This window comes from Gorilla gorilla, chromosome 5, assembly GCF_029281585.2.
Source record: "Gorilla gorilla gorilla isolate KB3781 chromosome 5, NHGRI_mGorGor1-v2.1_pri, whole genome shotgun sequence".
Taxonomy (NCBI): domain Eukaryota; kingdom Metazoa; phylum Chordata; class Mammalia; order Primates; family Hominidae; genus Gorilla; species Gorilla gorilla.
The window spans coordinates 160,552,783-160,568,162 of record NC_073229.2 but is presented as its reverse complement, the minus strand read 5'-3'; the positions used below and the strand labels follow the sequence as shown (position 1 = coordinate 160,568,162).

Genomic DNA, 15,380 nt, shown 5'->3' with positions numbered 1-15,380 from the left:
AAGCCACAGGTGAAACAATCTTTGATGTCTGGGAAGTTTTAATTTATTAGAGTGTTGGTGTTTCAGAGATCCTCCTTAGCTGTAGACAAAAAGCCGTAGTTAAACAGAACAGCTTGGCCCCAAAGTTGGGTACTCACTGGGCAGGGGAAAAGAGCATTTACCATGGAAAAAATATCTTGTTCTGGGTAAAAACAAAAATTAACACTCCTTGAGAGAAGGTTGAGGGCCACCTGTGGCTGACAGGTTAAATGAGAGATTTGTCATCACATGATCCAGAGCCTTGTTTTGTTTTGATTACCTTCCTCTTTCTCTATTTAATCACACAGCTGTCTTTTTACCTCTTTACAACCAAGTATTTAGGCAAATACTAACAGAAAACGACTCAGAGTCATTTATACCCTGGAGCTGCACTGTGGAATTCAGTAGTGACTGGCCACAGTGAGCACTTGGAAAGTGGCTACTGAGACTGACAAGCTAAATTTTAAGTTTTTAAAAAATATTTAGTTGTGGTAAAAAAAAAAAAAAAAAAAAAAAAACAGCATGTAACGTAAAATTTACCATTTTAATCATTCTAAAGTTCAGCAGTGTTAAGTATATTCATATTGAAGTGCAACCAATGTCCAGAACTTTTTAAGTCCTGCAAAACTCAAACTCTATACCCATTAAACAACTCCCCATTTCCCCCTCCCCCCAGGCCCTGGCAGCCACTGTTTTAATTTCTGTTTCTATGAATTTAGCTACTTTAGAGACCACATAAAAGTGAAATCATGCAGTGTTTGAATTTTTGTGCCTGGCTTATTTCACTTAGCATAATGTCCTCAAGGTTCATTCTTATTATAGCATATGTCAGAATTTCCTTCCTTTTTAGGGCTGAATTATATTCCATTATATTTGTATACGACATTTTGTTTATCAGTTCATGTGTTGGTGAACATTTGGGTTGCTTTCACCTCATGGCTATTGTGAATAACGCTGCTATGAACATGGGAATATAGATATCTCTAGAGATTGTTCTTTCAATTTCACTTGATATATAGGGATTGCTGGATCATATAGTAATCCTATTTTCAATTTTTTGAGGAGCCTCCATGCCATTTTCCACAGCAGCTGTACCATTTTACATTCCCACTAACAGTGCACAAAGATTTCTGTATCTCCACATTCTCGCCAATAATCGTGATCTTGTTTTTTGGTAACAGCCACCTTAAGGAATGTGAGGTGATGTCTTGTAGTTTTGGTTTGCATTTCTTTAATGATCAGTGATGGTGAACATATTTTCTTATGCTTGTTGGCTTTTCATGTGTCATCGTTAGAAAAATGGCAATTCCAGTCTTTGCTCACTTTTTAATGGGGTTATTTTGTTTTTGTTGAGTTGTAGAGTTATTTATATATTCTGGTAGTTACCCCTTATTAAATATATGACTTACAAATACTTTCTTCTATTCCATAGGTTGCCTTTTTACTCTACTGATTGTTTCCTTTGATATATAGAAGTGTTTAAGTTTGATGTTGTCCCATTTGTTTATTGTTAATTTATTGCCACTTTATTGCCTACGCTTTTAGTGTTATATCCAAGAAATCAGTACCAAACACAGTGTCATGAAGCTTTTCACTTATGTTTTCTTCTAGAGGTTTTATAGTGTTAAGTCTTACATTTAAGTCTTTAATCCATTTTGAGTTAACTTTTGTATATTTTAGAAGGTAAGAGTCCAACTTCATTCTTTTGCATTTGGATATCCAGTTTTCCCTGCATCATTTGTTGAAGAGAATGTCCTTGTTTCATTGAGTGGTGTTAGCTTTTGACCATATACACAAGGGTTTGTTTCTGGGCTCTGGATTCTATTCCATTGGTCTATATATCTTTTTTTTTTTTTTTTTTTTTTGAGACAGTCTCACTCTGTCACCCATGCTGGAGTACAATGGCACAATCTCAGCTCACTGCAACCTCTGCCTCCCAGGCTCAAGCAATTCTCATGCCCAGCCTTCTGAGTAGCTGGGAATACAGGCATGTGCTACCACGCCCATCTAATTTTTGTATTTTTAGTAGAGAGAGGGTTTCGCCATGTAGGCCAGGCTGGTCTTGAACTCCTGACCTCAAGCGATCCACCCATCTCGGCCTCCCCAAATGCTGGGATTGCAGACATGAGTCGTAGTGCCCAGCCCCATATATCTATATCTGTCTTGATATCATTACCACACAGTACTGATCACTGTAGCTTTTCACCAATTGAGTATCTCTAATTCAAAAATACAGAATGCTCCAAAATGTGAAACTTTTTGAATACCAAGATGACACTCAAAGGAGATGCTCATTGGAGCATTTCACATTTCCAGTTTTAGGGATTAAGGCTGCTAAAGCAGTAAGTGTTAATGCAAGTATTCCAGAATCTGAAATCTGACACACTGTAATCCCAATCATTTTGGATAAGGGATACTCAACCTGTAATATGAAATCAGGAAATGTAAGAATTCCAACTTTGTTCTTTTTCAAGATTATTTTGGTTCTTCAGGATCCTTTGAAATTTTCTGTGAATTTTGGGTTGAATTTTTATATTTCTGCAAAAATAAAAAATTATATTGGGATTTCAATAGGGAATGCATGGAATCTGTGGATCCCTTTTGGTAGTAGTGACATCCTAACAGTATTAAATCTTCTAATCCCTGCACACAGGACTTCCTTCCATTTATTTGTATTGCCTTTAATTTCTTTCAGCACTATCTTCTAGTTTTCAGTATGCAGATCTTTAGCCTCCTTTGTTAAGTTCATTCCTAAGTACTTTATTCCTTTGGATGCTGTAGGAAATAGAGTTGTTTTTCAAATTTCCTTTTCTATTTTACTTAATTTGAATTAATTTAGATTTAAATTCAAATAGGCAAATGTGGTTAGTGGCTAAATTTAGAACATCTTCATCATATCAGAAAGTTCTATTAAACAGCACTGCGTTAAAGTATCTGTCAGTGAATCGTCTCTGTTGGAGGATATTTATACTGTATTCTAAACCTACCTTAATTATAAAATTAAAGTCCTTTTCCTGCTGATATGTTGCCCAGACCATTGACTTGCTGAGTATGTGTTCCCCCTCAGCATTGTGGAAACTATTAATAGGAAAGATGATTGTATAGATGGTAGGCTATTAACTCAGATCAGGATGAGAATCGGGAGTGCCTTTACATGTGTGGTACCCAAATGGGTGGTTGGATATAAGAGTAACAAAAGGACTGAAAGGGTTAAAAAAGAAAAGAAAAGAAAAAAAAAACTCCCTGGTTGGGAGGGTGTTAAGTATCGAGTGTTTTTCCAAACCATTCCTCCTCTGCTCACCTACCCCTAGGTGATTAAAGGAGATAACTTTTAAAAAAGAAAGAATTGGCTCAAAGGCACTGTAATTCTAGGATTATATACCTTTATATAGGTTCATTCCCTGATCCCTGTATTATCAAGGCACAGATAATAATAATCCCCAACCACCCCCACGCCACATCAAAAATTGTCCCTCTTGAGTCTTTTTCCCATTTACATCACCCATTGATCTGATTTCAGCCAAATCAAAATGTTTTGAGAAAAAGAAAAAAAAAGAAGGGCTACTTGAGGTACTTAACCCCAGTCTCCCCTGGGAAAAGACCTGGGCATGCCACCCTGTACACCAGCCAGGAGTGCCCCATATGGTGGCTGCAGCTTTTGATACCCAAAGCCCACAGCAGCTCTGTGAGGCCCCACCTCCTACTTTTGGGGACCTAAAATGGGAGAAATGGTGGTTGAGCAGCTGGAAATGATGCAGAGCTGGCACACACCTTGTGAAGCTCTTCTCTGCCTCTTTCTTCATTTTTTCTGTTTAGAAATCCCAGGGAGACAATGAGCATTATTTGACACTTAGATGTTTTTGCTCCTCTGATAACCCAGACCATCAACTAGGATGCTGCTAAGGAAAACGGAGGGAAGCAATTAAAAGGGACACTGAGGGGAACAAAAGGGAAAGGAAGGAAAAGAGGAGTCGATGCTTGAGCCAGGCAGAAAAGGAGAGAAGAAAAGGTACAGTACTAGTTCATGTGACCTGGGGCTAGATAATACTCTGCCCCTTCCCATGTACGCTTGCAGTCTGCCCTCCTGACAGGTGTTCACATAGCTGCCTCCAGCATGTGCCTCTCCCACCTGAGGGCATTGTCAGGTTTCAGATACTTGGAATGGGTCTGTTTTGCTCTGTACAATTTTTGTTTGTTTGTTTTGGTCTTCAATGACTTTAGAGTAGTGGAACACTTCTCTGGGCTTCCCTTTGCCCATTTTGACTTAGGAAAGTGTCATCTCTCAAGCTGAATTCCTAGTTGGCAATCAGGGAGGGGTGATGTTTTGGCCCACCTTCAGATTTCAGTTTATTCCTGGTAAGGAAGAGCAAAAAAATAAATAGCTGAAATTCCTCACTTTAAACCTGACTTTTCTTCAAAATCGCCTATTGTATCAGTTATCTATTGCTGCAAGAGGACAGTAGGTGAAGAAGGACTTGATTCCATTATACAACATCAATATAAAAGAAAAAAATGAGTTTATGTCTAATATAGCAGGCATATAATTTGTTTAAAGACTGAGATATAGTATGTTTAGGGGGAAAATGATAAAGAATTGAAAAGAAAAAGATGTGTTTTAATTAAAATTTTTTAAAAAATGAAAGTAACATTTGACATTTGTGGGGGATAAACCAGATTGGGAGGTTTTGCTTCAGGTAATTAATTTTAGACACAAAGTATAGGTGCTTTCTAAAAGTATGTACACACATATGCTTTTTGACAAATATGACTCCAACACATCCGGAATCACCTTATTAGTGTCACGTTGTGTTAATTCAGTTATACTGTTCAGTGTTAAGCTAACAAGGGCCTTTTGTTGAGATGGAATGGGTATATGTGACATAGCTAAGAAAATTTCTTAAAAGTCATTCAATGGTTTCTAGCTCCACTGTTGAGTATTGTGAATGTGTTTGCCTCGCTTATGGAAAAATCTAACTATTGAGTTTCTCTGAACTTAGAGCTATAAAAAAGAAAGAGAGAGAGAAAATGTACTCTTCCTCACATCTGGCACCCGAAGGGCTGTATCTCCATCTAATCCCAAAGCAAGACCACCAGCTCGCTCCCGACTTTGGTAAGTGAAATATAAGTGGCTGGCTGGGTTGTTTCATGTTAGAGAATTAGTAGCTCTCTCCTCTGAAAGTGAACTGTTCTTCTCATGCTGTTTGGCTTTGACTTAGGGAATAGCATTCTTCCTGAAAGGAAAGAAAAAAGAGAAGTTGGAATGGTTCCCTAAAGCAACTCTATTTCTGTATCTACCACATAAAAAACAAATACATGGAGCTAAATATCTGCATTCTCTTCCATCGAGTCATGTTCTAGGTTCTGGCAAGCCTGTTCTCATGTGTCCCCTTCTGTCTGCCTTGTTTGTTTGTGGCCCAGGCTTCCGTCCAAGTCTCTTCCTCATTTGCCTGGCACACCCAGACCGACATCCTCCTTGCCACCCGGCTCAGTCAAAGCTGCTCCTGCTCAGGTCCGGCCCCCATCCCCCGGCAACATCCGCCCTGTCAAGAGGGAAGTCAGAGTGGAGCCTGAGAAGAAAGATCCTGAGAAGGAACCTCAGAAAGTTGCCAATGAGCCCTCACTAAAGGGCAGAGCACCTTTAGTGAAGGTAGAAGAAGCCACAGTTGAAGAGCGGACACCTGCTGAACCAGGAGTTGGCCCTGGTAAGAGCAAACTCACCTGTGGTCTGGGTGCTCTCTCTTTTTCTCCCGCACTGTTTTGATGAAGCTTTTTTTGTTTTCCTTTTCTTCTTTTATTGGAGACTTGGAAATTTTACTCTAAGGTTAAGTTTAATACCTTTCCTTAAGTATAATATTTTAACTTCGCGTTGTTTAAAAATAGTTTTTTACTTAGCAACGCTAAGTAAAAAATTACCTGGCAACACTATTCCTGTGCATACTGGAGTTTAAGGACCCCTGGCGTAGCCTGTGTGCTTGATAGAAGTCAGAATTTTTTCCAGAAGACCCACTGGTTTTCACCTCTGCCAGGGTAACCAGATGCTACTTAGAAATGTAAGACCACCTGGAGCTTGAAGTTCAATATTTCTAGTTGAAAACTGTCTTCATTCCAAAGTTTTCTACTTAAGACTTAATTTGAAGATAGAGGGTGGGGCAAGAAAGAGGAGATGATTCAAGACAGGTGAAAATGGTAGAGAAAGGAGGAGTCCAGTGTTTGCTTCCATGGAAAAAGAAAGAAAGGAAAGGAGGGCCATAGAACATCATAATAGCCATGAAAAAAATCTGTGGAAGCAGAAGTAGAAATGTAAATCTCAAATCATACATCCAAAAGCTTATTGTTAGAGCCACAAACACGTGAATTCAGGTGTAGGTTCTCAGTGCTTTTATTGGCTGAGTCCATTTCACAAAATGTGTTCAGAGCACCTGCATCAAAATCACCTGTTGTATTCATTATCTATTGCTGCATAATGAATTAGCAGCATAAAACAACAACAAACATTTATCATATCACATGGATTCTTGGGTCAGGAATTTGGCAGCAGCACAGCTGGGTGGTCCCTGCTCAGGACCGCTCATGAGATTGCAGTCAAGCTGTCCACTAGAGCTCCAGTCATCTCAAGACTCAACCAGAGCTGAAAGGTGGCTTACATACAAGGCCGGGGGCGGGTGGCCTCAGCTTCTCCACACATGGACCGCTCCATATTATTGCTGAATGTCCTCATCTATCTGCTTGCTCTGCTGGCTTCTGCCAGAATGGGTGACCTGGAAGAGAGAATGAGGAGGAATGTACAATGTATTTTATGACCCAGTCTCAGAAGTCGCACACCAGTGTTTCTGCCACATTCTGTTAAGTAGAAGCAAGTCACTAGGTGGAACTCACACTCAAGGAGAAACATAGTCTCCACCTTTTGAAGAGAGAGTTTTCAAGAATTTTTTTAAGAGTTCAGCTTTTTATTGAACTTGTTACAAAAGAGGTTTAGTCAAAAAGACCAAAGCCCATATCCTCCTTGGACTCCTCAGACTCTCTTTTCTTTGCTTCTATTTCTTCTCCTCAGCTGGAACAGCATTGATGGAGGGGGCAGGACCTTCTGCTGGTGCAGGTCCACGAGCTCCTCCATTGCAGATGAGGCTCCCCATGTCAACATTGGCCAAGGCTTTTGCAAACAAGCCAGTCCAAAAAGGTTCAACATTTACACCAGCTACTTTAATGAGGGCATTGATCTTATCCTCCTTGACGGTCACCTCACCCTCATGCAGAATGAGGGCCGAGCCTTATGCAGAATGCAGGCGAGCTCAGAAACAGAGGCCATGGTGCGAGCAAGTGTGGGGCTGGCACTGCCAGGCAAGGTGCTAGTTGCCAGATGAAGTGAGGGTCCCACTTCAGTGTGGCCCTACATTCCTCAGAGGGACCGAATGCAGCTTGGCAGCAGCTGAGGAAAACTGGAAATATTTTTAAACCACCACATCTATAATGTTTTGACATACAGACCCTTGGTTTTACCTCAGACTTACTAAGTCAGAATATGTAGTGGTGGATATGAGGACTCTGAAAGATACTAAGCTTGTCAGTTGATTCCTAAACATGGTTGCCAGATAGAACACAGGGTGGCCAGTTAAATCTGGCAATGCTATTCCTGTGCATACTGGAGTTTAAGGACCCCTGGTATAGCCTGTGTGCTTGATAGAAGTCAGAATTTTTTTCCAGAAGGCCCACTGGTTCTCACCTCTGCCAGGCTAGCCAGATGCTATTTAGAAATTTAAAACCACCTGGAGCTGCGAATTCAGTCTTTCTAGTTGAGAATTGTCTTCATTCAAAAGACTTAATTTGAAGATAGAGGGTGGGGCAAAGAAAGAAGAGATGATTCAAAACAGGTGAAAATGTTAGAAAAAGGAGGAGTCCAGTATTTGTTTCCATGGAAAAAGGAAGGAAAGAAGGGCTAGAGAGCATCATGATGGCCGAGAAAAGTCTGTGGAAGCAGAAGTAGAAATATGACTCTCAAAAGGAGGGGCTGGAGCAGCCAGGGGCCAGAGCTTGCACTTGCTGGTGCCTTGCTCACTGTGGTGCAGAATTGTGAGCATCAGTGTGGGGCTTCTGGGGCACCAGCTCTCTAGGTCATCTTCCTAAATCCGAGTAAGGCCAGAGAACTTCTGCTCCCATCTTGCATCTTGGCAGCCTGGGATATATAAGCAGAATGAGCACCAGCTCCCAAAGAGGCCCCGAGCTCCTCCCATCTCAGACCTAGAGACAGCTCTGGGGAGACAAAAGGGTCCTCTTCATAGGGTATCATCTTCCCAGGCTGAATCTGGACTCGTGGCATGGATGCTGAGGATGCTGCTCTAGTAATGAATGGTTACCGAAGAGTAGGAATTTTCAAATGCAATAAAAGACAAATGGATGATCTCATGTTCTTTTTGCTCAGTGTATAACTCCCCACAGACTCTAACATGAGGCTATGTACACATTCAATATATGTTGTTAACTGATTTAACTGGTATAAAAATAAGACTTGGTGACAGTGTCAGCTTTGTTGGATGTCTTACTTACACATACTGATTTTTTTATCTGTTGCTTGGTTACAGATAGAACATAGTGAAACCGTGAGAACACACAGTAATAAACATTCCCTTTTCTTTCATAATGGTAAATTCTAGGCCTTGGATGTGGGGAATGCTAGTTTTGGTTTTGTTCTTTGGATTTTGTTTCCAACTGGTTTTCTCCTTGTACCTATTTGTGCAGCTGCTCCAGCCACGGCCCCAGCTCCAGCCTCGGCCCCAGCTCCAGCCCCGGTCCCCACCCCAGCCATGGTCTCAGCCCCGTCATCCACTGTGAATGCCAGTGCTTCTGTTAAGACTTCTGCAGGCACCACCGACCCAGAGGAGGCCACAAGGCTTCTAGCTGAGAAGAGGCGGCTGGCCCGAGAGCAGAGAGAAAAGGAAGAAAGGGAGAGGAGGGAGCAGGAAGAGCTTGAAAGGTAAATGGGAGACATTGCTCCACACCATGGTGTCAGTGATACTTGGATTAACTCATCACCCCTCTGAGAGGGAGGAGGTGATAATACTGATGAAAGTGAATGGATTAGTTCTTTCAGGATTACTCTTACCTAATTTTCCTATGACTACTAAGCAGTTTGTTTTTTAAATCACATCTTCTTCTTTTTTTTTTTTAAATAGAAATGGGGTCTCACTATATTGCCCAGGCTGGTCTCAAACTCTTGGGCTCAAGGGATCCTCCCACCTGAACCTCCCAAAGTGTTGAGATTACAGACATGAGCCCATGCCCAGCCACGTTTTCTTATTTTAATGACAGTGCAACAACATTGATGGAGAAAGCTTTAAAGAAAAAAAAAAATCCATAATCATACCAATTTTCAGTAATAGTGTACATTTTGGGTGGTCCTTTCTAGTCTCTCAACAGTATGGGAGTGTGTGTGTATATATACATACATATACATATTTACATAATTATAACCACAGCAGAGGTACAATTGTACAGTCTGCTTTTTTACTTAACACATCTCCAATCTCCAGGTTTCCGTTTTATCTTTGTAATTATCACATTAAGGCTGCATAATAAGGGTTCATGTTTTCTCCTTTCCAGATAAAACTCCTCTCGGAGGGTAGCCAGGTGGGATCTTTACATGCCCCATGATTGCCTGCCAGGCAGTATTCCAGAAACAGTTTGTTTAATTGGTCATCTTCTGGGCCTAATAAGACGAATGCCAATATAATTGTTGTTCAAACGAACACAACTGTACCCTGGGGAAGGATCTCATGCACTTGCTGGACCGCCATCTTGGCCATGCCCTGCCCTTGGCTCCAACAGGGAGCTTACATGGCTGTCTTCCTCCTGTCCTGTGACAGAACACTATGACCCTTATTTATTTACAAAGATTTCCTTTGGCTGGGGTGCTTCAAATTCATTACTAAGAAGTCACATTATTTGAATTAAACAAGTCAGAGCCTTTAAAAAATAGTTAAATTCCTTCCAAAAAGCCAGCTCTCCCCAAGATATTGGTGGTTACACGTTGCTTCTATTTAGCACGGACGGCAATGCAGCTGGCAAGTGGGGAGGAAGACTAAGGGTGGCTTCGCGCTTTGTCCCTTAGCAGTGGTGAAGGCATCCAGTGGAGATTTTTCTACTGGACGCCTAAAGGAACCGCCCTACAGAACCACCGACGCAGGCCTCTCTTCAAAGATTTCTGCTCAGGTGTCTTTGGTTTTGTTTTTGTTCTGTCTTTTTCCAGACAAAAGAGAGAGGAATTGGCTCAACGTGTGGCTGAAGAGAGGACTCGCCGTGAGGAGTCGTCGCGCAGGCTGGAAGCCGAGCAGGCCCGGGAGAAGGAGGAGCAGCTGCAGCGGCAGGCGGAGGAGCAGGCGCTGCGCGAGCGGGAAGAGGCAGAGCGCGCCCAGAGGCAGGTGCGGCCGCACCCCACCCTGGCCCCGGCCCCAGTCCCGCAGGGAGACGCCCCAGCCCAGCAGAGGAGGGTGCGGACTGGACTGCTGGTGCTCCCGCTTTCCACACCTTCTCCATCCGCCACCTCGCCCCCACCTCTGGGCACCCCCTGGGAGACCCGGGCAGCCCGCCTGTTTGTCAGAGGCAGACGCCGACCTTCTGTTTTCAGAAAGAAGAAGAAGCTCGCGTTCGTGAAGAAGCAGAGAGGGTCCGGCAGGAACGAGAGAAGCATTTCCAGAGAGAAGAGCAGGAGCGCCTGGAGAGAAAGAAGGTAGCTGCGTCTTAGTACAGAGGCCCGGGACGCGAACTTGCACCTCTAAGACCCAGAGACTAGCCCTGGCCGTCAGAAAACGCGTGTTCTACCCTTGCCACATAAACTAGTAGCCCCCTCAGTGATAACAATCTCCTGCAAAGAAATCTCTCTCGGTGTTTTAGCCCTCACCAAAAAACACTTACTTCCACTTCATGTAGCTTAAGGCAGTTCCAACTTTCGTGAATAACTCCAATTAAGACAAAGCAGCACGGCTGGGCCGGGTGGCTCATGCCTGTAATCCCAGCACTTTGGGAGGCCACGGCAGGTGGATCACCGAAGTCAGGAGTTCGAGACCAGCCTGGCCAACATGGTGAAACCCTGTCTTTACTAAAAATGTAAAAATTAGCTGGGCGTGGTGGCGGGCGCCTGTAATCCCAGCTACCTGGGAGACTGAGGCAGCTTGCGCCCAGGAGGCAGAGGCTACAGTGAACTGAGAGCTTGCCACACAGCACTCCAGCCTGCGTGACAGGGCAAGACTCCATCTCAAAAAAAAAAAAAAAAAAAAAAAAAAAAAAAGTGCATATTGTATTTTTCCAGAATAACAGACCATTTTAAATAATCTATTTATTTCATCAGTTAAATATGCCAGGCTGGCTTTTTTTCTGTGTCTGATCCTCTTGCTCAATTCTTCCTTTCCTATAGCGACTTGAGGAGATTATGAAAAGAACCAGGAGAACAGAAGCTACAGATAAGGTATTGACATGGCCGTTTTCTAACTACTTTTGTATGCTTTTATCTTTTTCATTTTCACTTGTAACTCTAATTTTTAAAAGTCCTCTTTTTTTCTTCTTCGTAGAAAACCAGTGATCAGAGAAACGGTGATATAGCCAAGGGAGCTCTCACTGGAGGAACAGGTATTTCTGTCAATGAACTCAAACCAATTTATATATAAAATGTTTAAATTGACTCTCCAGGGGTGAAGATATTCAGGAATTGATGGAGGGAAAAAAGATCCAGTGCTTACAGACTCACAGAAGCTTAGGGGTCTGTCATCGAGTCCTTCCTTCCTCTTATGTAAAACTGTCGTGTTTCTACCAGTTACTTTTCACGTTTGTTTATACTCTAATGGGTTGCTTGATATTTTAAATCATCTTATGTAATACGTATTTATGCATATATGTATATATACTTATACATATATGTGTATACATATACTTTTAGAATTTCTTTTGAGTTTATAAAACTAAATTTCATTTATCACATACTGTCTGCTCAAGTAGTATATATTTATTCTTCCTCTTAAGGAAGGACTTTAAATTTACACATTGGACAACTTGTATTATAGAAGTTCTCAGAAAAATGATTTAAATGTTATTTATCTTAGATCTGACTTCAAAATAAAGTTAAAAATTTGTTGAAATTCTTATTTTTTTAATTGACAAATAATAGTTGTACATATTCTTGGGGTCCAGAGTGATATTTCCATACATATAATGTACAGTGATCTTGAAATTTCATTAGAGTTACTGATATGCCGTCGGCTTTGGAAAGAGATTATTGATTTTTTTTTGGAGATTATAAGTCAAATGTATTTAAAATAAAAGTGAAATTAACCTTAGTACTCAGATTAAATTAATATTAAGTGCCCTTTTTGTATCAGGTACATCTTTCATACATAATTCCTACTGCTGCCTTGTGAAGTGGTTTGCTTTGTCTTTGAGTCAACAAGCATTTTTGAAGCTCTTCTATGTGCCAGGCCGTGTTATAGGGCTGGGATTCAGTGTGAACAAATAGGCAAAGTCCCTCTACCCACAGGGGCACTCAGGTCCAATGACAGGCCAGGCTTACGCAGCTGGGGCCCAGGTCCCCCAGCTCCTGATTCTGCTCCTTCAGTGATCCTTCGTGGTCTTCATGATTGTACATGCAGGTGGTTAGTAGATAGCTCATCATTGTCTTCCTCTTTCCTCATGTGTGATATCAATATGAAAAGAAAAGACCAGAGGTACTGCAGTTTTCTTTTTCTGTTTACAAACAAAAGCAAAGGCTGGAATACCTTTTGCTCAAAGATCAAATCCAACGGTTTATGTGACAGAACATTGCCTATAAACATTAAGGGTTTTCAAATGTAAAGTATTATTGGTATTTTGGGACTTGGTTTTATTTCCATAGAAGCTATTTTGGTTTCTGTATGTCATAATTCCTTTATAGTGGAGTTTTCATGCTCTTTTAAAGATGCCCTGATGTATGTATGTGTATGTTTGGAGAATAGTCCTAATGGTTGTATATTATAACCCCATTGCATTTTTAGCATACTGTCTTCAAGAATATTATAATAGACACAGGCTGTAAGTAGGCATAGTACCCAGTGAGTTGTCAGAGTGATCAATTTAGGCTGTAAATTGCACCAGCTCAAGATTATTTGAGGGGCTAATGCTGTAGTTTGTGCCTGTCCAGTCTCTTTGTTGGTTTGTTTGCATTTTCCCCCTTCCTGCCCTTTCCTTATCTGTTCTTTCAGTATTCTTTATAAATCAATCCAAGAATGAACAAAGGCAAGAGGGAAGGTGAAACTTGCTGATTGGCATAGCTGTGTTTATCAACACTCATGTAAATTTGATTTGAGTTAAAACTGCTAAAAGGAGGCTTGAGGATTAGCTGTGCCTAACAAATATTCCCCTTCTCCCAGTCCCACATCTGATTGCGGGCTGACTGGTGTTACCAGTGCTACAAAGAGAATTCTAAGGTGGGTAAGCAGGCAGGCGAGTTTACAGACCTATCAGATGTTTTCTCAGGGGCTGCCTGTCACCAGCTTTGCAAATTTGGGCAGATTTGAAATTATCACTTTCTGCCTTAGTTATCAGATCTCTTGTACCTCTGGCAGCTTTATTGAATTTGTGCCAGGTTGTAAAATAACATTGTCTTGGAATTATTTCAGACCAGGTGAGGTAGCTCATGCCTATAATCCCAACACTTTGGGAGGCTGAGGCAGGAGGATCACTTGAGCTCAGGAGTTCAAGACTGGGCAACATAGCAAGACCCTGTCTCTACAAATAATTTTTTTTTTAATTAGCTGGGCATGTTGGCATGTACTTGTGGTTCCAGCTACTTGAGAGGCTGAAGCAGGAGGATTGCCTAAGCCCAGGAGGTCGAGGCTGTAGTGAGCCGTGATCACACCACTGCACTGCCGCCTGGGTGACAGAATGAGACCCTGTCTCAAAAAAAAGCAGGGGGCAAGGGGGTGAGGGGTAAGAATTATTTCAGTTATTCTCTCACATCAAGCTGAAACCATAATCTACCACAGATATATCTGAAACTCCGGCCTATATAAAGGTTTATAAGTAACCCTGTCCTGTATTTTAGAGGCAGTCATCAATATTGTCAGCTTAAAGTGGGCTGCAACATTGAGCTTTGAATAATGAGGTGGAATGGTTAGGTACAGTACACTGCTTTCCATTCGTGAAATCCTCATTGTTCTAAGTGTGCATAGGACTAAACTGAGTTTTCAAAAATATTTTTAATACTTATGGTGTTCCATGGTGATTTGCTCTGAATCCTTTGTAAAGATATTCAGTGTCAGCTTGATCAAGTCAGCTTACTGCTATCTTTATCAGTTGCTTTGGTTTCAATATTATATACTTTATGTAACTTTAGTGCAAGGAAAAATAATAATACTTAGCCCTTCCAACGTGCCAGACACTGTTCTAAGTCCTTTACATGTATTAATATTAATACATTTAATTCTAACAATCTATGAAGTGTAGGTACTATTGCTAATGAGGAAACTAAGGCACAGAGAGTTTAGGTGATGTGCCCAAGGTCTCACATCACTTAAGTAGCAGAACCAGCACATAAATCAAGGCATTCTGGCTCTTGGAGGTTAGGTCTAAGAAAAGAATATTAGTAACCCTGTGTTCTGTCTCCTTTACTATGCCCAGAGGTGTCTGCACTTCCATGTACAACAAACGCTCCGGGAAATGGAAAGCCAGTTGGCAGCCCACATGTGGTTACCTTACACCAGTCAAAAGTGACAGTGGAGAGGTGAGTTTTCACTGACATTCATTAAAGTAAAACATTACTGTTTTTACCCACCAGCTCCACCAGAATTTCAAAGTCTTAACGTTAGGATTTATTATTTTGGGGGCCTTCATTGATTTTTGGTTGAGCTAGTAATTCTGTACTCCAAGAAAGTGGAAATATCTTTTTTCTCGAGTCATTAAATGTGATGGTGAGGATTTAGTGTGACTGTTCCAAGAATATTACAAGTGGCCAAGTGCAGGGCTCACTCCTGTAATCCCAACACTTTGGGAGGCTGAGGAGGGAGGATTACTTAAGGCTGAGAGTTCTAGACCAGCCTGGGCAACATAGCAAAGCACCATCTCTACAAAAAAAAATAGAAAAACTAGCAGACGTGATAGTGTGTGCTTGTAGTCCCACCTTGGGAGGCTGAGGTAGGAAGATTGCATGAGCCCAGGAGGTCAAGGATGCAGTGAGCCAAACTCCTGCCACTGCAGTCCAGCCTGGGTGACAGAGTGAGACCCTGTCTCAAAAAACAAAACAAAAAACGAGTGATAATCTGTTAGTTTTCTTTGTGTATATTTAGCCTGATATGGACCATATCCACATTCTTTAATGGTATATAACAATTGCATTTTAGTCATGCATA

The 15,380-nt window shown here is 41.5% G+C and overlaps 1 protein-coding gene and 1 pseudogene across 13 annotated transcripts in view; one reads left to right on the top strand and one right to left on the bottom strand.

The window, feature by feature from the left end:
* MAP7 (microtubule associated protein 7) overlaps positions 1-15,380 on the top strand; it is a 207,749-nt gene that overhangs the window by 178,858 nt on the left and 13,511 nt on the right. For all 13 annotated transcript variants that reach the window (XM_019029766.4, XM_019029771.4, XM_019029765.4 and 10 more), the window contains 8 exons: positions 5,016-5,128; positions 5,437-5,720; positions 8,752-8,986; positions 10,259-10,430; positions 10,637-10,738; positions 11,423-11,473; positions 11,577-11,634; positions 14,653-14,755. In XM_019029766.4, the coding sequence (XP_018885311.1) occupies positions 5,016-5,128; positions 5,437-5,720; positions 8,752-8,986; positions 10,259-10,430; positions 10,637-10,738; positions 11,423-11,473; positions 11,577-11,634; positions 14,653-14,755 (1,118 nt within the window). The remainder of the gene's footprint in view (positions 1-5,015; positions 5,129-5,436; positions 5,721-8,751; positions 8,987-10,258; positions 10,431-10,636; positions 10,739-11,422; positions 11,474-11,576; positions 11,635-14,652; positions 14,756-15,380) is intronic.
* LOC101143600 (large ribosomal subunit protein P1-like) lies at positions 6,268-7,324 on the bottom strand (annotated as a pseudogene).